Consider the following 22,989-nt stretch of genomic DNA (forward strand, 5'->3'; position numbering starts at 1 on the left):
GTTATATATCTTTGCCACATGGGCATAAATGTTTTTAGTCTAAATCAAAAGTATCATCTTTACTAGTTTTGTGCAACCTCTCCATACTTCCCCATATATTAAACAGACAAAACTGCTGAAAGATATTTTAAAACCACCTCATTTGTTGCTTTCTGGCCTCACTTCCAATACTTACCTTTAAATAGCTTGAATTATCAGTGTCCAGAAAGACTATGATTCATTCATGTTCAATATATGACCTGATAGTCTTGGCAAATCTAATTCTCTTGATCTTTGAACCTATTAGGAACCACCGCCAAACCATGAGCTTCTAACCTGTCATGTTCATGCTTTCTCTTTTAAAGCCTTGGTAACATTTTTGCAGGTACCACTTTTGATGTAGTATTCCCATCTCTATGCTATGAATATGTTTTATTACCATTGTTTAATAAAGAAGCTGCTTCAGCCTGTAGCAGAGCAGAATATAGCCAGTCTGGAAGAGATATAGAGAGAGTAGGTAGAGTCAAGGAGATGCCATAAAGCTGCAGAAGGAGAGAGATGTCAGATCCTTACTAGTGATCCACAGTCCCATGCGGATACACAGATTCATAGAAACAGGTTAATTAAGGATGTAAGAGCTAGCTAGAAATATGCCTGAATCATTGGCTGAATAGTGGTGTAATTAATATAGTTTCTGTGTCATTATTCAGGTCTGAGCAGTTGGAAAAGAATGACCCACTTTAATGGAAAAATTGCCTTCTCCATGTAATAATATATCAAAAATTTAAATATATCTTGTTAGAACAGAAAACATGTCAATGCTAATATATCCAGCAAACTGCCTTATGTCTAAAGCCAGGCAACCCTTACTACTCCACAGGACTGTGGGAGGCCACACTTCTTCCTAACACTGTGGATTTCCTCTTTTCTTTTTTGCTTCCCTACACCTTGTTGCCACATAAACTTGTTGATCCTGTAGGTTTGCACAGAGATAATACAGATTCTTACAGCAAAACTAATAATCAATATAATGCTATGTAAAATTTTCTCTAAATCTATAGTGTTACAAGTAAGACTTCAATTCAATGCTTGGACCTAGCAAGGACTCTTAAACATTACTGGTCCTCAAATAGCAATGGAAAATCTGTTGTTGTTTGCCTTCATGTCACAAATACTCAAGTGCCCTATATGTTACTAGTGTATGTATATAATATATTCACATAAGAAGAGTTTAGACATATAAAGTAAAATGGCTGTGCTATTTAGTTGAAAAATAGAAATAAATAGCATGCATTACTATATAAGAAGAATGTAACTATGGTATCTACAGGCATACCAATCCAGGTATGCCAGTTCTACAAAAATAAATCCTGCCCTACATCCATCCAGATCAGTACTGCTGTTCAAACATGTGGAAGCTCCAATTTTTCAATTTTAAAAATAAAAGTCAACAATGCCCTCCACCCATCAGCAGAAATGCAAAGTTAACCAAGTACAAAATGAGTTGAACCATTCAGCATGTTTTGAAATTTTAATTTAATTTAAACAAAACTTAAATTTTGTGTGGCTTATTTTATTATCTCTTATAACAGACACAGGATGCTATTATTTTCAGTCTTAGTTTTCATATAGACAGAAAAGATAAAAAGAAAACATTTCAAATCTCTCTTGATGTGCAAGAGTAAAACATCATAAACCAAAATGACAGTGTATGATTTGTGTGATCCAATTACTCATAATTTGGTTGTTTTTTGTCATAACAATCTGTGCTGAGATGTAACAGGAATGTGAGTGAAAACAACAGCAAGAATGATGTGATTTTAAAAGCAAAACTAAAAATTTAGGAAGCAGAAGAAGATTCTGGAGTTTTAACAAGAGTTTTAAAACATCATCTATGGACTACAAAAACAGGTCATTGCTCACATGCACTAGAAAGGCCTGAAATCTGAAACAAATGTGTAGGAGCAATGTCTGGACTCCACATGAATATTCAGGAGTTCTGATCCTGAATGATATGGTAATTTAATTTTCAGTTGCTTGAGTAATTTCCATTTACTCAAGTTTACTACAAATGGCCACAGTGATTCATATACCACCGATAGTAGTCAAGGTTCCCTTTTAGCTATGTCCATATTAGTTCAAAATTACCAAAGAAAACTTTAAATGTTCTCAAAACAAAGCACAAAATAATAAATACCAACATGGTGAATATATAAATTAGCTACTTATCATCCAAAATTGTATTAATGAATCATAACATTACTTTGAACTCCATAAATACATGTGTCTAGAATTTGTCCATTTTTAGTGAAATGAAAAATTGAGGGAAAGGAAGCTGAAAGGATACAGGTGACAAATAGTGTTCTTAGACACACTTAGGGACTAGCTTTATTCTTTTAAAAGTGTGATGAGAACCAATATGTTATTATCACATGCATATATATGTATGTTCATGTGATAATATTTATCAAATGCATATATATTACTCATTCTAAATAAAACCTGCTAGGTCCATGTAATGTTACTAGTATGTATATTTTCAGTGCCTACAGTTTGCCGTTGGATGACCAATTGGTGTGCTCTTCCCTGGGGAAGACCACTTCTCCCATTCCCAGCTTTCCTTAGTTGCCTATAATACCTTGTATCGATTTGAAAACTCTTGGGCTCTCCCTGGCCTTTAAGAGACACCATTAAAGACCCACTTTACTGTCATTTGACATTAAGACGTTATTTACTTGAGAGGTATCAAAACACATAGTACATTAGCCAGCTGTCCTCCATGGGGTCTACAGCTACAACAATCACGAAATTGTCCCAACCTTTGGATGTGTCCCAGCTTCTTTCCATGACATGACATCTAGTGAAATGACAGTTTTAAAGGTAACTCTGTGGACAAAGTGACAATATTCCTAAAACCCTAGGCTAGTTCCTTTTCAGTTTCTTCTACACATTCAGAATAACTGCTTACATCATCTACAAAAGAAGGCATAAGTCTTCTTTGAGGTGACATATGATAGGACGAGCTTTCTGAACCCCAGGAAATAAAGATGTATGTGAAGAACACACACACACACACACACACACACACACACTGCTGGAAAACATCCTTTTAAATAATCATGGAACAGAAAGGGACGCAGCCTTTAAGCATGTTTTTAGTTTACAGTTAACTTCTCAAAGTTAATTCCTAATTCAGTTCAGTGTTTTTTATAGAACATATTAGAAGCCTCTCTCAGTTTTCATTTTGTCTTTTGAAGACCATATTAGAAGCCTCTCAGCTTTCATCTCTTTCTTCATTTTGTTTCTTGCCGGTAACTACTTTCTGCATTAAATTCTCCCTCCCTTCCTCCCTCCCTCCCTCCCTCCCTCCCTCCCTCCCTCCCTCCCTCCCTCCCTCCCTCCCTTCTCTCTTTGTCTCTCTTTTATCTCTGTTCTCTCTCTCTTTCTCTCTCTCTCCTCTCTCTCTCCCTCCCCCCTCTCTCTGTCTCATCCCTGTCTCTCTTTTATCTCTATTCTCTCTCTCTCTCTCTCTCTCTCTCTCTCTCTCTCTCTCTCTCTCTCACACACACACACACACACACACACACACACACACACACACACGTACATCTCCATTTCCTAGCAAGTGAAAACTTCTCTGACTCTCTTCCCCACCCTTACCTCCTCCAATTCTTCCCTCCAGGACCCCAACCTCTTCATCCCAAGGCTTCCCTGTGCCCTTCTTCCCTCCTCTCCTTCGCTGAGCACCTTCACCGCATTCATTCTCATCCAGGGCTTTGCAGATTCCCGGGCTGTTTGCTAGTGAGAAATCTTTGCTGCAGCTGCAGCAAGGACTAGAGTTCCCCCCACCTCACCCCCACCCACCGCGCACTCGCGCTCGCGCGCGCGCGCTCTCATAGCCCAGTGGAAAAAGAGGGCTAGGCTGGGCTAGGCTGAGAGGAAAGGGCTGGGAGCGGGGAGGCATCCTGTCCTCCTGCGAGCCTGCAAGGATGCGGCAGGGGACTGAGACCATGGGGAGGTGCTAACTTCCTCTCCAACCCCCCAGCCGGGGATCCGGGCTGGCATACCCGGCCCCCTGGGCTAGTTTCCTGCCAAGCGCAACCAAGAAGCCAAAGAAGCTTTGGAAGGCATAAAAAGAAAAGACAAGGGTGCTGGAGAGGGGTACTGATCACCAGAGCCGGTCCCTCCGCAAACCCACGAAGAAGGGAGGAAGGGGATCAGAGGTTGGAGAGGGGACACGAAAACCCCAGTCTGCGGACTGGCTCAGGAGCCTCCCTGAAGACCTGGGCGCTCTGGTGAGCACCCGGGGAAGGAGGCGGCATGGGGCGAGGGGCGAGTGGCGAGGGGCGGGAGAAAGGGGAGAGGGGAGAGCAAAAACGGAGGAGGGGCGAGAAGCCCGTGGCGGGAGTGCGCATTCCGGTACCCTATACTAAGGTGCGGGGTTCGGGGATGCTGCGGCCCGGGTGGGGGCCGGGTGCGAGCTGCGGAGCGCATGTGGCGCTGGCGTTGGTGTGGATGTGAGCAGGCGAGCGCAAGTGAGCCCCAGACAGAGCGCATGTCTCATCCCTGCGAGCAGAGCAGCAGCTAGACCCGCCACCACCATCTTCTGCATGAACATTATCAGCAGGACAGAAAACCTCCCTCAGGGCTATGGAGACTGCGGGAAACATCTGGCAGCTGGCGATGGATTGCTGAGGGGAAGCAATCATAACCTCAAAGCGCCCAAACCTCTCTCTCTTTTTATTTCTCGTTTTTCTTTCCTTTTTTCTTTTTCTTTTCTTTCTTTTTTCTTTTTTGTTTTTGTTTTTAATTTTAGCGCCATCGTCCTCAATGCCTCTCTGAAGAGCTTTTAGCAAGAGTGTGAGAGAAAGAGAGGAGAGCGCGCACCAGGGAGAGGATCAAGGAAGATGAGGATTATTTGCAGGCAGATTGTCTTGTTGTTTTCTGTGTTTTGGGGACTCGCCATGGGAGCCTTTCCAAGCAGCGTTCAAATAGGTAAGTAAATGGCTGGGGAAGGGGTGCTTCTGTTTGAAGAGAGTTAAATGAGTTGCAGATAAGCAATCCAAGGAATCCTACAGAGGCGCCTTTCCTTTACAATCAGATCCTGCAAGTTCAGATAGTAGACACAGGCTAGTACGCCCAGCCTTGACCCTATTTCCATCTTGCTTGCCAATATGATAAATTAATATTGGAAGAAGTTAAGGGAAAGCGAAAGAGAGAGAGAGAGAGAGAGAGAGAGAGAGAGAGAGAGAGAGAGAGGGGGGGAGAGAGAAACAGAGAGAGAGAGAGCGAGAGAGAGAGCTCCGTGGCCTTTGGTTGTATTTTATAGCACATTTCTTTAATTAAACTCTTTCCCCAAGAGCAAAAGGAAATATCAAATTTCATTTTTTTTCAACCAATTTCTTGCTATTCTGCAACTGCAGCATTCTCTCTATTACAGGAAGAGATTGGGACAAAAGCGTTTTCTCTCCACACCTCTTGCCTTGTCTTGTTTCCAAATGACAGAATCAAAAGTTAGATCCTTTTCTAGGAACCTTTGCTGGTTTTATTTTGCTTTTGATTTATGCTTTTGCTCTTTCATATTCTTGGGCACCCCACTCTGTCTCTAACGACCCTCCCTTCCTCCCTTTGCTTGCCATTCTCCTCTTCTGTCTGTTGATGGGACTCAGCTATTGAATTTCTTCCAGCCCAGCCAAGCCCAGCCTCAAACACTGCATCATTTTTTAAAATGTGTGTACTCTGCACAAAACCGAACTGATTGGGCTGGGTACACACAAACACGGGGGCAAACTAAGTTCTCTCTCCTTCTACTGTCCTGTGCATCCACATTACTTCGTTCCTGTTCTGTATTTTGATGGAAATCTCCTTTCCTTCTATCTGCATCCTCACTGATACCGGAGGTTTCTTGAACTGGCTTCCTGAAGAGGGCAAGTGAAGGAAAGCCAGTTGAACTGAATGGTCTCAGAGGTCATTGGGATCATGATGGATTGGATCAGAAAAAAGCTGAACTGCCCTGAAGACTAAAACACTAAGCATGCAGTGCAGGGACAAAAGCAGTGCATAGGATATGGCAACGAAGCGCCTTAGTTGCATGGGCTTGTTGTTGGAGAGGTTTGACAGTCCTGGGGCTGGGTCTAACATATAAGGCAGGAAACACTGTGAAGCTGCTGTCTTTCACAGGTGGTCTCTTCATCCGAAACACAGACCAGGAATACACTGCTTTCAGATTGGCAATCTTTCTTCATAACACCAGCCCCAATGCCTCCGAAGCTCCTTTCAATCTGGTACCTCATGTGGATAACATCGAGACAGCCAACAGTTTTGCTGTGACGAATGCCTGTAAGTAAAATTTAAGTTACAGCTAAATTGAAGAGAACTGAAATGAGGTAGTGGATTCCCTTCTTTGTTACAAATTTTCTAGGAAAATATTTCAGGATTCCAACAATTGCCTGATGTCAGAGAAAAATCATAGTTCAAAAGGGTTAATATTTGGGATTTTCAGCTGATACATCTTTCTCCTTCCCTCCTTCTCTTCTGTCATCCTTCCTTCCTTTCAGTCTTTTAATTTTCTCTGCCTAGATCATACAAGCTGAATTCTCCTGTAAAATTTTAGTATTGTATCTTCTGAATGCCAGTGAAAACTGTACTCAGTCTAGTGTTTTATCCCATCCTTTGGTTTTTCTGGCTTGAGTTTCACTAGAGTAACCTCCTGGTCCCTTTTAAAGAAGTCACAAGCTCTTCCCAGTACTAAAGGCCATGATGAAAAGGCCAGAGGAGTGATGATGTGGAGAAAATATATTTAAGTCCAGCTGGTAGACAAAACATAAGATGCAGTGATGTCATTTGTGGCTGTTCTGCCCTTCTATTTTAGTTTGTAACTACCTCTTGCTGTCTTTATGGACCTGGCTGTGCATGAAACTCCATGAGGCTTTACTGTGTTACCAGTCACTTTAGTCTCTGATTAACCTGAATTTTAAAACACATCCAGCTGAATTTCCACACAATAAAACCACATGAGAAACTTCACATAATGCTATAAGCAGTCAGTTGTACAGAAATCCCCAAGATTCTATGTAAATTGATGTGGAAAAAACTGCCAGCTAACTGCATTAACATAAATCACTAATATGTAACCCATCCATGGCATTGGGCTGGCTTTTAGTTCAGTTGGTGATGCATGCGATATTTCAGAATGCTTCCTCCGTTTTCTGTGCATATCTACTGCCATGCTAAAACAATGCTTCTGACTTGTCTGAGACATGAAGAAGTGGTTTCTACGTAAAATGATGAGTGTTTTGTTTCTATTGCACCAAGTTGGAAAATCTTTTAATTTAAAATTGTCAGGACAAGAAAATAAACTAAACAGAGAAAAACATAAAAAGGGGTTTTAAGAGAAGGAAGGTATGTATCTATTTCATGAGCTAAAGTGCTTGCATTCATATTATTTGTACTTAATTCACTTACCAGATAAGAGGATGATTATTTTGGAGGTCTGTTTACTACTATATCGTAGAACTTAATTTCATGAAGGTGTTGAAGCTTTTGACAGTTTTATAAAATATTGTGGTTATATATTTGTCATGATTCTTATGGCTACTACTATTTCACGATTATTGCTTATTCGTTTTCCTTGGTTACAAAATTAAAATTGGTTTACTTTGTGATGAAACTAATATTGTTTTATTTGGGAATGAAACTAATATTAAAGCAAAAATGTGTTATTTTAAGCCAAAGTTTATAAAAAGTATAGATAGACTTGTGGATAATCATTTACAAATTTTAGAGGTTATTTTGTTCATACACCAAGTAATACACGAAATATCAACATTTCATACAATTCTACTCAAAGCATTCTCAGTAAGGAGTAATGGTTACTCTTTTTTATTTTACATTTATCTTGTGTCTCTCCTAAGAGTCTGTCTCCTACGAGCTTGTAAACTAATTGATTATGCAAATATATTATTCAAAGTAAGGGGACTTTTGTCCACAGTGAACTACATTTGAATACTATCACTTAGTTTTGAATGAGTTTTATTTTCACAAATTAAGACCTTAAGAATTGAAATGGTTACACAATGTCATTCAGTTTTGTAAACTGTAAGGTGCTAATTCTTTCTTACTCCATACCACCAGTTAACCTCATTTATCATCATTTTAATTAGTTTTATTTTGTTTATGTAACAAAACATGTATGAAACCAAGTGATTGTGGTAAAGTATTGGTTAACCCGAAACTGTGACAGCTGGTTACACAGAAAAGAATTCTAAAGAATGAAATATAAAGGATGTTCTCCCTAATGTGCAATAAAAACAGTAACTTTAGATGTACCCGAGTGCCATACAATGTTAACAAGCTAATGGTTTTCACATTCATATATAATTGGCTCTGCATAGATGTTTCAAAATACTTTTAAAAGGAAATTGTAAATAAGCAAAAATATTTTTAGTGAAGATATTTCTTATTTTTGATAGATTTCTATAATGAATTCCTTAAGATAAACCCAAGATCCATTTGGAAACAATCCATGGAGAGTGTGAGTCAGGTGGTTGGTGCTTATTGGGTAGACTGACCCAAAACACACACACACACACACACACACACACACACACACACACACACGATTCAACTGTAATTACATAAGCATAAACCATAAACAGTAACTATAAGTTAATCTCAACTATCAAACTTTATGCCTTTGGGTACAAAAGGATAAAAATAGTCTTGAAATTTAGTATTTGGAAAATTAACCTGGGGTTTTTTTCTTTGTAGTGACACAGAGTGGATTTTCAAACTTGTTATCTTGGAATGCATATAAATAATAATGTGTGTTACACTCAATTTATTTTAATTGTAATGTTCCCATACTGAATCTTTATAAACTTATAATCTCCTCTCTGTATGAATAAAGAATATTAGCCAGGGTATAGTTAATTGTTTTTATGAAAACTGCACTAACACACACACACACACACAAAAAAAAAAAAAAACCCAGACAATAATAAAGTGTGGATTCTCTGTTGAAAAGACATAATCCAATGCTGATTATCAGGACCAGATTAACATCAGCTCTCTTAAAAGTATGTCTATCAATAAACCACTTTCTATATAGAGTTTACCAGCTTGTAAAACTGGATATGATTAATTCAAAAAGAGCAATTTTGGGGATCAATATCCTCTCACTAGAGGAAGCAGTAATTTGAACTTCTAATTTTACTGCTAACGGTATTTTCTCTTCAGCAGTATTTGCATATCTTTTAATTTAATAATATTAGATAATATTAAAATTAAAATATTCTTACTTTTTAGCTATTCATATTGCTAAGAATTCAAATTTTACAGGATGTTAAAAGGAAATTAGAAAAATACAGATAATAAAAATTATAGCCATTTTCAATAACAAAAGTAAGTATAAGTAGTCCTTTCATGTAACCATTTAGTGTTATTGGATATCTACATTTTGTTATTGTATCCTATATAAAGTACGCAAGCTGATTAAAACATATTCAGGGATAAATAATAAATATGATCAATGTTTTTTTATTGAATTATTTAATATATTTTATATAGATTTTAATATAGCAGGCTACTTACAAGATATTTGCTTGGAGAATACTATTTGTTAAATTTAAGCAAAACTAGTAAACAAAATTCTAAGCTATCACCAAATTTTAAATATAATAATATTTGAGAAATTATGAATTTAAATTTTTTCTTAGAATCATTATCACATGATCAATCCCTTGATGAATCAGCTGTTGTGATATCACATACTACCATCCAGTCTGTGGAATGATGCTTTAAGTTTAAGATGAACTGTGGGAAGTACATGATAAACCAGATACATGGTCAAAATAGAAAAGAGAGTTAAAGGGTTTCTAGACTGATTCCTTTTTTAAAATCTGTACGAGGACTAACTGGTGAGCTTGTTTCTAAATGTATTTTCTAATGATGTTCTTATATTGCTCAAAGTGTCTGCCTCAAACAATTTGCTCAGTTATTTATCAGATGATGGCAGAGAAGTTACAATCATTGAAAATTTGTATATTATTCTATAGTAGCAATGAGAGTGGTTTGATTTTGAGATAGGATAACACTCTTATAGCCCAGACTGGCCTAAACATCGCTATAAAGCGCAGAGTAACTTATAACTTATGATTCTCCTGCCTCAGCCCTTCTGGGTATTAGCATTAGAGATGTGTACTAACTTTCCCAATACCAATCACATGTCTATTTTTTTATAGACGGTAAATCTAACTTCTTTTGGTTGACAATTTACTCGCCAAATTAAAATATCCAATGACAATGATAAAAGTAACTGGCTATATAAAATGTAATTGCTTAGTTAATTTAAATCCACAGAAAATATAAAATTATAGACAATATGCCTATAAGAGTTCCCACAGTAGTAAAAGCTCACTTATGTTAAGGGTGCGTAAATCTCATGTCTGGAGTAAAATTCAACAATGCTTAAATACTGTTGTGTATGTTTTCCTTTAAGAATATTGGGCTTTGTGAAAACTAAGAGACTGCATTGGGCTTCAGTAATATTCCTAAGCAGGCTAAAGATAAAGCTTTATTTTTCAAAAGAAAGATATAGAACAAAAAATAGAATTAAGTGTACTTACTTTTGGTTTTAAAAAAATCAGCAGACTGTGATTTGTTGGGCTTTCATGTTTGGAATTGATAGAAACAACCTACATTGATCTTAAGTAATTGTTCAGTTTTTTTGATTTTCTATCTCCCTTGTAATTTCCCGTTCTAAGATTAATGACAAAAATGTGAGACCCATTGCTTCATTTTGTCTTTTTGCAGATGGTAAGTGATTTATAATTTCCACTGATGTGTTTCTGAGTGACCACAAGATGGACCATTTACAAATTGTCAGAAAATTCCTTATTTTTTTCCCAAATAGGTGTTCTCCAAGTTTTATTTTTTTGGGGGGGGAAGAGGAAAAATATGTTCAATTCCTTCCATTGAGAAAGTTCATTGTCTAGTTATCATTTGCCTATTGATAATTCATCTCTATATATCGTAAACACAGAGGAACACCATCATTTATCTGGTGTGGGTGGTCCTTCTGTCTATGTGTTGCTTTCATTGGTTAATAAAGGAACTGCTTTGGGCCTCTAGCAGAGCTGTAGGGAAACAGAGCTAGGCAGGGAAAACTAAATGGCATGCTGGGAGAAAGGAGGCAGAGTCAGAGGGACACCATGGAGCTGCTAGAGACAGACTCTGGAAATTTTACCCAGTAAGCCACTGCCATGTGGCAATACACAGATCAACAGATATGGATTAAATTAAGATATAAGAGTTAGACAAAAAGACGTTAGAGCTAATGGACCAAGTGGTGTTTTTTAATTTATACAATTTCTGTGTAATTATTTTGGTTCTGGGAGGCTGGGATGAATAAGTGGGGCTCTTCCAACACTTATCTGAATTTTAAAGTTATGAGAATGCTTTAGTTTTAGGATTGCTACCACATCGCATAAATTTAATTTGCCCCAAACTAATGTTACATAAACAGTCTAAGGAGACAGGCCTTGTTTTTAGGTTTATATCTTTAGGCTCAGAGTAGTTTCTTTGTTTGTAGGAGACTTGGTGTTTTTACCAGGAACCACTCCAGTGATTTTATCAAGAAGCCTCAAATTATGAAAAATATATTCCTACTGAGATTTCTTGAATTGGACATAAATAAGAATTTCCATTTATCCTTTCTGTAATTGCAGTATTTTGAAGAAAATAGAGCAAGGCATTTCTGGGCAATTTGTTCATTGATCACATGGCAGTGTGTAATGGAGCAAAGGTCAAATCATCTATTCCTTCATGAGAATAAGATAATGGATTTATCTATTCATTTATTAAACATATTCAGGAAGAGAAATTCTTAAGATACTATGGAAGAAACTCAGAATACAAAACATTGTAAAAGTAGCTGTTACCCTCCATGAGCTCTTAGTGTGGGGGTAAGAGACAATTCAGATAGCGTATAAATTATGGCAGAGCTCTGAAGAGAAAATAGAGCTGTGATATGGAGAAACACAGGAATGGTAGGAACACCAAGCTTGGCACAACATTTAATGACGTTGCCTAGTCAGGGTTTCAACCTCTTGCTGAGTCATTTAAAGGACAGGGAAGCACAAAGGTGTGAGTATATGCTACGTGAGAAGACATGAAGGTGTGGAAAGCCAAGTCTATTTGAACTAATATGGTCTAGGAGGAGTATGAAAAGCATTAAGAGGGCATCAGTGTGCTAAGGGACAAGGCTTTGTACATGTACAGAAACTCTATAGTAGTTGCAAGGAAACTTCATGGTAAAAAAAAGAGGACATGTAAATTATTTGAATTGAATAGAGATAGATTTGCATTTTACAAAAAACAATATGGTGGCACAAAAAATATTGTAAGATTAAATAGTGGGAAGCAGAAGTCCTGTTAGTTAAATGTCAGAGTGATGCGATTTAAAGTAAGAGATGCTAAGATTAGAGTAGAAGCAACAGGAAGAGAATAAAACTCACACACCACGAATACAGAACTTTCATCAGGACTTGCTGATTGGTCAGATTTGTGTGGAAGGGTGCCAGAAAAGTATAGTGACAGTAAAAATTGTAAGCTGATGTCTCTGACCTGAGGCAAAAAAAAATGTTTTACCGGTGATGCTGACTAACAGAAGAAGTAGGTACATGGTCAGAGATCTGTGTGAAAATAGAGAGCTTCATGGGGATGGATTGATTATGAGATGCTGAAGGCGCCCAAAGAAGATGCACAGTAAAAAATTGGGCATGAGTGGAGGTCCTGGACCCACAGAGCAGGAAAGGACTGTGGAGCATCAGTCTTCCCAAATGTGCCAATACTTACAAAGTGAGAAGAGAAAAATGGCCAAGTGAAGGAGTCTGGGGGAAAATGGGTCAGAGAGTTTGGAAGAAAAAAATGTGGTAATACTTCAAGTAAAGGAGGACCAGCCTTGTCAAATGCTGTGGAATCATGATCTATAGAGAAAACTGTAACACCCCATTGGAGGTATTTTGATCTGTTCTCTTTAGAGTATTCATTTGTACTTTTGATCAAGAGATATGTTACAAAAGTCTCCTTTATTAAGCCCACAAATGTTCTACTAATATATAATTTCCTGTATATGCTGGTCAAACCCTTCTTATCTTTTAATTAGATGTAGGAAGGTACAATTATCAGGCTTTTGAACAAGGGAGATTAAATTTACAAAATTAGGAAGACAAAGTTACATACAACTCCTTCATCTATCATCACAAGAGACAAATACCCACCCAAGTAGGAATTCTTGTGAAAAGTATGAAGATTAGTGGAAGAGAAAGTCACGTCTTTAAAATTTAATAAAAATTTCATAACCGAACATTTTCACAAATTTTATAACTGAACATTTTTCAGTAAATATTAATATTTCAATGTACTTGTATTTTATGTTTCAGAGAAGTTATACAGGTTTCATATATTTTGTTGCTACTTCATAGACATGTGTTCTGATCTCCCATATAGCTGTTTAATTTACACACACAAATCTAAGATTCTATTTAGAAAATCCTAAAAGAGAATACTTTTTCTTTTAAATTTAATTGATTTTTATTGAGCTCTACATTTTTTCTCCTCCTGTTCCTCCTTCTCTCCTTCCCTTCAACCCTCTCTCAAGGTCCCCATGCTCCCAATTTGTTCAGGAGTTTTTTGTCTTTTTCTACTTCCCATGCAGATATGATCTATGTATGTCCCTCTTAGGGTCCTCATTGTTGTCTATGTTCTTTGGGAATCCTTGTAAGGATGATTATTTTATGTTTGGATTGGCAGAAGGAAAAGAATTTTCCTGCTTTACACAGGTGTGGACCTAGTGCATCATGTGCGCGTGTACATTTACAAAGAGATGATCTTCAGTGTTTAAGCAGCTTTTCAGTGAGTTTTTCGTCACACAAAAGGCCTAGTTCCATAACCCTCAAGGAATCTCCTACCACTTATGTAAGAATTCTTTTTCCTGCCTTTGTCAAGTGAGTAGACTAGGTTTTATCCTGGTAGCCAAAGTGGAATCTTTCTGCATAATCCATCCACATCCTGAGCCAATGGGGAGCATATCCTTAAAAGGACCACCTTTGGTTTCACCCTCCAATCTCCTACTATAGTCTTATGGCCTTAAATGCTTCACTTACTACAAGGCACATACTTTGTGTCTCCTCTTCTATGTTTTTTAAGCACAATTTACCTTCTTTTTTATAATTACTACTTCTGAAACACTGGGTTTTTGAAGGTCATCAGTGACTTACAAAGGATTCAATCCAGTTTCTTGGTGTTCAATGTCTGCATAATCTACAGGAGTCAATTCTGAGGACTCCCTGTTCTCTGACACTCAATCAGCCCCTGATGATAATAATCACTGTATTAAAGAGCTATTAAAGGAAGATTTGCCCTTGTGTTACCTTCAGTTTTATACAACTATGAAAGGTAAACACAACTTTTCATTATTTTATATAAAAATGAACATTTAAAAACACTTAAAATTTGCCTAAGGCTACAAAATAGCATTGCTGTAGGATTAAGGCCATTTCTTCAAATCCATTGCACTATTTGACAGCTATTTTTTCTGCAGTATCTTTCTCAATACAAGATCAACAAAGTAATCATCACCTGGTGTGACTGCAGGTTTCTGGAACCCTAATTCAAATATCAAGAATTTATTTCTAATAATTTTAATTCAAACCAGCAAACATGCTTAGAATTTTACATTACAGTGAAACTTGTAAAATAACATAAGTTGTAGCAACATAACTTCAAAAGTTTAACTGTTGACAATTGACACTCCTATTACTTTTTAATGCCAATTTTATGTTGCAAATGCAACCATATATAACATAGCCTAATGAATTTTAACTGTTTGATTTTCAGGGACCAATGCTCTGTTAAATGGCAAGCCTACATATTTCTACAGGTGAATTATTTCATTTAAGAACATAAATATTCATGATTAATTTATCCAGTAAACTGATTTGAGATGTTCTTAGCTGTCAGGCAAGTTCTCCATGGTTGTCTTTGACAGACTTTCCACTTCTAAATAAACAAAGGGTGGTAGTTAAGGTATATTGACCTATGCTTGAATTGATGAGTTTTTTAAGCACCATTACCCAATCTTTCTTCATAAAGCTTCCATGTCATCGATGAAACTTTCAGTGGTATATTAGGAATTACAAAGAAAGAGTATTTAATGTTTACCTCTTTGTAATAATACATTCCATTTTTTCAACTGTAGAAAACACGTTCTGTAAACTAATCAGTGTTGGCTCACGTAGTTGTCGCTCACTTCCTTTTATTATGCAGGTACTTGGTCCAAAATGCAGTTTTGTCATCAGTAATGCTAAATACATTATGCCCTATGTTATATTCAGTTTCATATTTCTATTTAAATGTAACATATGTTTGTGAATGATCAAATGATTTCAGCATCTAACCGGTTAGCACACTTGGACCCCAGGCTGAATATTTTGGATATTACTTCATTTTAATATCACCATCAGCACTATGACTGGGAACTGGTGTGAATTCGTATAGCAGGAACTCCTGGTGATGAAATGACCACATGAAACAATGTGGATTTGAGCTCTTAATTGATGTGGTCATATTTTCTTCTTTAACAAATGCTATATACATTTGCAACCTCCAGTATGTGAGAATAATTGTTTTCTGTGACCTGCCTGCGCGAGTCATTATTGGTCTCTTAAATCATCACTCATCCTGTGAGGTGAAAATGACAAGTAATTGCTACTTTAATTTGCATAATTTTAATAGTGAGAAGGAAAATTGTTCTATACTTCAAAGCCTTGTGTACCTCTTTCTTTGTGAACTGTCTGGTCTTTTCCTTTGTCATCCCATGCTTTCTTCTTTAAGAAAACATTTTTATGGTCTAATAATTAACTGGCTGCTATGTTACACATGAGGCCATCACATTTCATTCAGCCTCAGCTTCCTCACAAAGGTCTTTTGTCATGCGGACATTAAAAATTTGTATTTTTCAAATTTATGAGTCATTTTCTTTTTGGCTTTTCTGTTTTGTGTTGTAATTCTAAGATGTACTCTTCTATTTAAAACCACAAAAATTTATCCTCTGCTTCCTAGGATATTTATGGTTTTAAAATTTGTATTTCTAAAATAAATACTCTGAGAGTTATTTCCTTATTCATATTAAAATCATTGTTTTTCTGCACTGTTATGTGAATAAGCGATTTTTTTTTAGATTAAAAACTTTGAACTGTTGCATCAGTGCAGAATTCATTTCCTTCCTTTAGAGAAGGAGAACCCAGATTAAATTTCTGCACTGTGTTTCTTGGAAAGCTTGTCTAATGGTTTCGTCATCTGTTTCTCTTTTCACAACAGGCATAGGGACCATACTGTGGTTTTGGATATTTGTAGCATATATTTTATACCATATCTTAATGTTTCCTTGATTTCTTCTTCTCGTTATGACTCTCACTTGTCATCTGATTAAATCCTATTGCCTTTACACTCAAAGTTTATCACATATTTTCAACTTCTTTAATTCCACCAACCTCGACCAAGTCAATGCTGCATCATTGTGGCTTTCACCGCAATTACATGCTTCTACATTGCGTCCTGCATCAATAATATACAGGCGTCTGTGTGTATGTGTGTATATGCATGTGTCTTTTTGAATATGCATATGTATTGTGTGAATGTTGTATACGTTTGTGTCCTTGTATCTGCTTCTTGCGTTCAGGTCTATGTGTCTGTTTGTGTGTGAAAGTGTAACTACCCACATGTTCCCAAGCATGTGTGTAGAAGTCAGAGGACATCCTTGAGTGTGAGTCCTTTCCTTCCATCTTACTCAAGGCAGGGCCTTTTCTGTTATCAGAAGTGCCTGCCAAGAGACCTGGACTGCTTGTTTTGGAGAATCTCCTACCTTTGCTCCCACATGTAAACACTTGAGTTATAGACATGTGCTACTGCCTCGGGTTCATGTGGGTGCTAGGGATTCAAACTCAGCTCCTCACACTTTATCTTTTGGACCATCTCCCCAGCCCTCTCAATCTACTTTATAAGCCTGCAGCAAGAGGGCCCATCTAAATTTACAAATCAAAGGCCACCTGCAACTTTTCCTTATCTTTTGTTCTCTTTAGCATGCTGGGTACTCCTTCTTCTGTCTTTGCACTTTCTGCTCCTTTCCTGGAATCCCCTATCCAGTTGTTTGCTTAAAAACATTGTTATGAACCTTCAAGATTCAGAGCATATGGGACGTTTAGAAATACTGCCCAGCATATGCCCAAATCACAACTCCACTTACACTCTGTACCAGAACATTAACCTAATAGCTACCGGAACTTGTCAAAATTTTAAGCATTAGTTCAAAATTTTTATATTTTGCAATCTACATTTCACACCAGAATAAGATCTTTCAAAGCAAAGGATGTTGTTAAATGATGGAAGCACATCTCATGTAGTTCCTGGCACAGTGTGAGAACCAGTGAGAATATGCATACACGGGTGGGTGATCTTGCTAGTCTTGTAGGGCACTTTTCTTAAGCTCACTAGGAATTTTCATGTGGCACTTTTCATAAAGCAAGGGGAAGGTGTAAAAAGAATTAAGCTGATACAGAGAGGTGATCTGCATTTTCTTTGTTTTACATATCCCTTTCTATTGTTTCTATTCCATCTGACTTCTAGAGTGAGCTAAGGAAAGGAATATGTTTTGGGGGGAAAGTATCGTACAGGATCATAGTCAGATCATTCTTTGACAAATTTGAAACTAATAGATGAGCACTTCAAATTGATTTATAACATTGGGTATCTGGCTAACAGAACTTGAAATGTGGACTGCAACCACTTTAAAAACTGAAAGAGCCCAGCTGGAAAGGTCAGGTGAACTAGAGAGCACATACTGGAAAACCCACTTTGCAGACACTGCCTTTTCCCTCAGCACATCTGAAAGTTCATGGAAGTAGAAGACTTCCGAGAAAAGGGCATGTTCTTAAAATGTACAACGTGTCTCACGGAAGGGCTTCATCTCCTCCATATCAACTTTTGGCATACATTTCCTGACAACTTACTTTTTAAGTTTTTTTTATAATCCTTTATTCCCCTGTTGTTTGAAATGAGCTTATTCTTGAATAAGTTCTAAATATATCTGTGGAGGTGTCTATTTTACCTAGTCAGGGTTAGAAGCATTTGCCCCTTCTTCCTTACAAAAGATTTAGATCCAAGAGAAATATATTAATTTTCCTTTGGAAATTTTGCATGCCTCTTTCTTAAAAAGAAGCCTTTAGTACAAAAATATTTGTTTTATTGCTGAGACAGCTTTTAAGAGACGAATTGATATTCATATCTACTGTTTAATGACATCATTAGCCACTAAATTTTTTTATGTTTTTCCTTGATTTGAGAAGGCAACACTACACATTTTCTCTGGTATGTATATTCTAACTTGCATTGTTGAGGTCTTTAATTCATTTGGACTTGAGTTTTGTGCATGGATCTAGATATGGATCTATTTTCATTCTTCTACATGTGGATATTCAGTTAATCCAGCACCATTTGTTGAATATGCTTTTTTTTTTTTCATTTTATATTTTTTGCTTCTTTGTCAAAAAGCAGGTGACCTGATGAGTGTCTGGGTTTCCTCGTCTGTTGTTATGGTCCCCTTTTCATTTCTGATTTTGTTAATTTGGATCTTCTCTCTCTTCCTTTTGGTTAGTTTGGATAACGGTTTGCCTGTTTTGTTGATTTTCTCAAAGAAACAACTCTTTCTCTCATTGATTCTTTGTATTGTTTTCTTTGCTTCTATTTTGTTGATTTCAGCTCTTTTTTTTAAAAGTATATGTCCCATTTTATTTTTCCAAGGTGTTTTCTTCTGTCTTTATGAAGCCCCTTAACATGGGCTTTGGTAGAGATCATGGTGCAGCACCAGCAGGTCTAAATCGTTCAGTCCTTCCGAGCTTACCAAGATAGATTCTTGACTACATTGCTATGAATAGCACAGCTCCCACAGTAATGCAGCTTGACATAGAGTTTGGGGAGCACCTAAGGGTCAAAGACACTTCCTTCGGATATGTCTCTGACGGCAGCAGCCTATACATTGTTCCTAATGATGAATTTCTTAATGGCCTTGTCCTTGGGCACACAGTGAGCGCAGTCAGTGCAGCGAATTGGTTGCACATGGCCGCGGCCCTTTTTGACACGACTTTTGTTTCTCCTTTTTTAAATCATCTTGGAGCCAAGTCCCAAAAGCTGATTGCAGCTCTCAATTTAATTATATCCTCTGGTCTAGTCCTCCTGGATGAATTTGCTTCCTTTTCTTCTAGAGTTTTTAGGTGTTCTGTTAACTCACTAGTGTTGCCTTTTTCCAGCTTCTTTATGTAAGCATTTAGTGCTATGAACTTTCCTCTGAACACTGCTTTCATTGTGTCCCATAAATTTGGGTATGTTGTGTGGTCATTTTCATTGAATTTTAGGAAAACTTTAATTTCTTCCTTTATTTCTTTCTTGTTCCATTGATGTTTTAGATGAGCATTGGTTAATTTCCATGTGTTTGTGGGCTTTCTGAAATTAATGTGGCTGTTGAATTCTAATTTTAAGCCATGGTGTTCCGGTAAGACATATGGGATTATTCCATTTTTTTAATCTGTTGAAGTCTGCCTTGTTACCTGGTATGTTATCAATGTTTGAAAATGTTCCATGAGATGCTGAGAAAAAGTTATATTCTTTTATGCTTTGATAGAATGTTCTACAGATCTCTGTTATGTCCCTTTGAGTCATAACATCTTTAGTTCCCTTATTTCTCTGTTAATTTTCTGTCTGGTAGACCTGTCCAGTGGTAAGGGTGGATCGTTGTAGTTTCCCATTATTAGTGTGTGGGGTTCAATGTGTGATTTAAGCTTTAGAAGTGTTTCTTTTACATTTGAGGGTATTCTTGTATTTGGGGCATAGAATTCAGCATTGAGATTTCCTCCTGATGGATATTCCTGTGGCTAAAATGAAATGTTCTTCTTTGTCTCTTTTTATTCATATTAGTTTGAAGCCTATTTTGTTAGATATAAGGATAACTACACCAGTTTGTTTTTTAGGTCCATTTGATTGGAAAATATTTTTCCAACCCTTTACTCTGAGATGATGAATGTGTTTGAGGTTAAGTTGTGTTTCTTGTATGCAGCAGAAGGATGGGTTCTCTTTTCATATACAATCCGTTAGCCTGTGTCTTTTTATAGGTGAGTTGAGTCCATTTATATTAAGGAATATTAATGACCAGTGATTGCTAGTTTCTGTTATTTTAGTTTTCATTGTTGGTCATGTTATTGTGTGTGTTTTTTCCTTCTTTGGGATGTCCTACTATGTGATCATCTATTGTCTGCGTTTTGGGGAATGTAGCTAACTCCCTTGGGTTGGAGTTTTCCTTCTAGTACTTTGTGTAGGGCTGGGTTTGTGGCTAGGTATTGCTTAAATCTGGTTCTGTTATGAAATATCTTGTTTTGTCCTTGTATGGTGATCAAAAATTTTGCTGGATATAGTTGTCTGAGCTGGAATATGTGGTCTCTTAATGTCTGCATAATGCTTGATCAGGACCTTCTGGCTTTCATTGTTTCCACTGAGAAGTCAAGTATAATTCTGATAGTTCTGCCTTTATAGTTACTCGACCTTTTTCCTTTGCAGCTCTTCATTTTCTGTCTTCATTCTCTCCATTATGTGGCAAATAGACTTTTTTTTTTGATCCAGTCTATTTGCTGTTCTGTAAACTTCTTGTATCTTCATATGCATATTTTTCTTTAAGTTGGAAGTGTTTACTTCTCTGATTTTGTTATATACATTTTCTGCCTTTGAGTTGGACTTCTTCTGTTGCTATTATTCTTAGGTTTGGTCTTTTCATGGTGTCCAATATTTCTGGATACTTTGTGTTCAGTTTTTGTTATAGTTAATGTTTTCGTTAACCGATGAGTCTATTTCTTCTATTTTATCTTCAATGCTTGGGATTCTTTCTTCCATCTCTTGTATTCTGCTGTTTGCTCTTTATGCTTACATTTGTGGTTCTTGATTGTTTTCTCATATTTTTCATTTCTGGAATTCCCTCGGTTTCTGTTTTTGTTGTTGTTGATTTCTTTCAATTTTTTTGTTTGTTTTTTCCTCCATTTCTTTGAGAGAATTTTTCATTTCTTCTTTAAGGGACTCAAACATTCTCCTAAAGTTATTATTTTAGGTCATTTTCTTCTGCTTCATCTATATTGGCATGTTCAAGTATTGCCTTTGTAGAACCACTTGTTTTTGTTGGTATAGTACTGCTCTTTGTGGTGTTGAATGTGTTCTTACCTTGTCTACCCATCTTTTAGTCTGATTGGTACAGTTGGGTCTTTGTCTCTGGTGGTCAATCTTCCAGGAGCCAGTGGCTCCAAGGCTCAGATGGTTGCTCCGCATGGTGCAGTCAGGGCCACAATTCCAATTACTTTGCACATTGCTCAGCATTCCTGGGGATTGCTCTGCAATCTCAGAGGTAATTTAGTACTGCTCCCATGAAGGTCGCTGGCTTCACACCTGTTTTCACAGAGGTCCCTTCTCACACTTGGTCCCTCAGAGATCTCTGACTAGGGCCTACTCACTCATATCTGCTTCTACAGAGGTTTCTGCCTCAGGCCTGCTCAGGAGGAGGTTGATGTCTCAGGCCTCCTCTGGTGGAGATTGCTAGCTTAAGCCTGTTCCCTCAGATGTCCCTGGCTCTGGCCTGCTCCCGAAGAGGTTCCTGGCTTGGGCCTAGTTCCGCAGAGGTCTCTGCCCTGCTCCTTTGGCAGTTGCTCCCTTGTACCTGCTTCTGAGGAGCTTTCAAGGGCCAGCTCTAGCAGAGGTCCCTGAGTCAGACCTGGTCCTGTAGAGGTCTCTGACTCTGGCCTGTTCCATCAGCAGTTGCTCCCTTGTCCTCTTTCTTCTGTTTTTAATGCAAGGGCTAGTGCCACAGTAGTGGAAAGAATGAAGTATTCTAGATAGATGCAAGAAGGCTGTTATCAAAATGTTCCAATGATATATGAAGCTGATTGATGTTTAAGTACCTTTTAAATGCTTCAGGAATATAGTGGCATATAGATCTCGCACAACAGTCCTGGCTGACATTCAGTTAAAAACAGGTACATTGGGTTATCATGGAGGCACAGTGTTTCTAAACTCTGCGAAGATACTTTGCAATTCTTGTTGATGAATGTTACTTAAAAATATGTTTAGTTGCTCCTAATCTTACTGTTCTGTAATCTACTCTTTTTTTTCCTCTGAAGCACAAAAGTTTGGGGGAAGAAAATTCAGAAATTATATAGTGATACATTTAAGCCTTGAAAATGATATGAGGATACAATATGTACTGGAGGCAAACAAAACAAGGGTAAAGGTAAAGTGCAGAGGTATTTTGGATGACTCTGAAGAGGAGAAATGTGTGTAGAGAATAAGGAGGGAATGGAGGCTTGGCAGACTGCGTAGACCAGAGATGATAGTGCTGCTTAGGGGAGAGGTTTAAGGTAGAGGATTGTGGACTGCTCTACAGGCTGGGAGAGATTCCTTATCCTAGAGCAGGAAACAAGAGTTATTTTAAGCAGTTCATAAAATAATCACGTGTGTGTTTTAGGAGTCACCACAGCTCTGCTCTGCTCCTCATTCATGTGTATAGCAATGCCTGCTCCACTCTCATACAGTCTACTGCACTAAGCAACAGCTTCCTGTACAAGAAATGTAATTTTGCTACTCGGTTGCTTCTGGGAGAGCTGTTATTGTATTATTAAGTTCACAATTTTTCAGTGAGAACTGTAACAACCAACAACCAATACTTAGCTTGTAACACAAACTGTATGTCCTTGCAACTGCAAGCCTGGTCTTTTCAGACCACACAGACTGTAAGAGATCTGGCTGTGTTAAGAAGAAATAAAAATGAAGGCAAGAGAAGTGGAAATATAATCAAATACTCTACAACGTAATATAGATGCTGGAGATTGCAGCAAACTCCTCAAGTAGTAAATTTCGTGTGATCTT

General features: G+C 37.5%; 1 protein-coding gene across 18 annotated transcripts in view; it reads left to right on the plus strand.

Annotated features, from left to right (window-relative positions):
* The first annotated feature begins 3,377 nt into the window (after window positions 1-3,377).
* Gria4 (glutamate ionotropic receptor AMPA type subunit 4) overlaps window positions 3,378-22,989 on the plus strand; it is a 351,675-nt gene continuing 332,063 nt past the window's right edge. For 13 of the 18 annotated variants that reach the window (XR_012910070.1, XR_012910069.1, XM_075966876.1 and 10 more), the window contains exons 1-3: window positions 3,838-4,274; window positions 4,796-4,974; window positions 6,160-6,318. Coding sequence is in view for 16 of the 18 variants with exons in the window: in XM_075966876.1 (XP_075822991.1) it covers window positions 4,887-4,974; window positions 6,160-6,318 (247 nt within the window). In the remaining 2 variants the exon portion in view is untranslated. Of the gene's footprint in view, window positions 4,275-4,386; window positions 4,975-6,159; window positions 6,319-22,989 lie in introns of those variants that run through there. The other 5 variants (XM_075966871.1, XM_075966878.1, XM_075966882.1 and 2 more) reach the window with 3 other exon arrangements.

The sequence above is a fragment of the Microtus pennsylvanicus genome, chromosome 3 (assembly GCF_037038515.1).
Source record: "Microtus pennsylvanicus isolate mMicPen1 chromosome 3, mMicPen1.hap1, whole genome shotgun sequence".
Taxonomy (NCBI): domain Eukaryota; kingdom Metazoa; phylum Chordata; class Mammalia; order Rodentia; family Cricetidae; genus Microtus; species Microtus pennsylvanicus.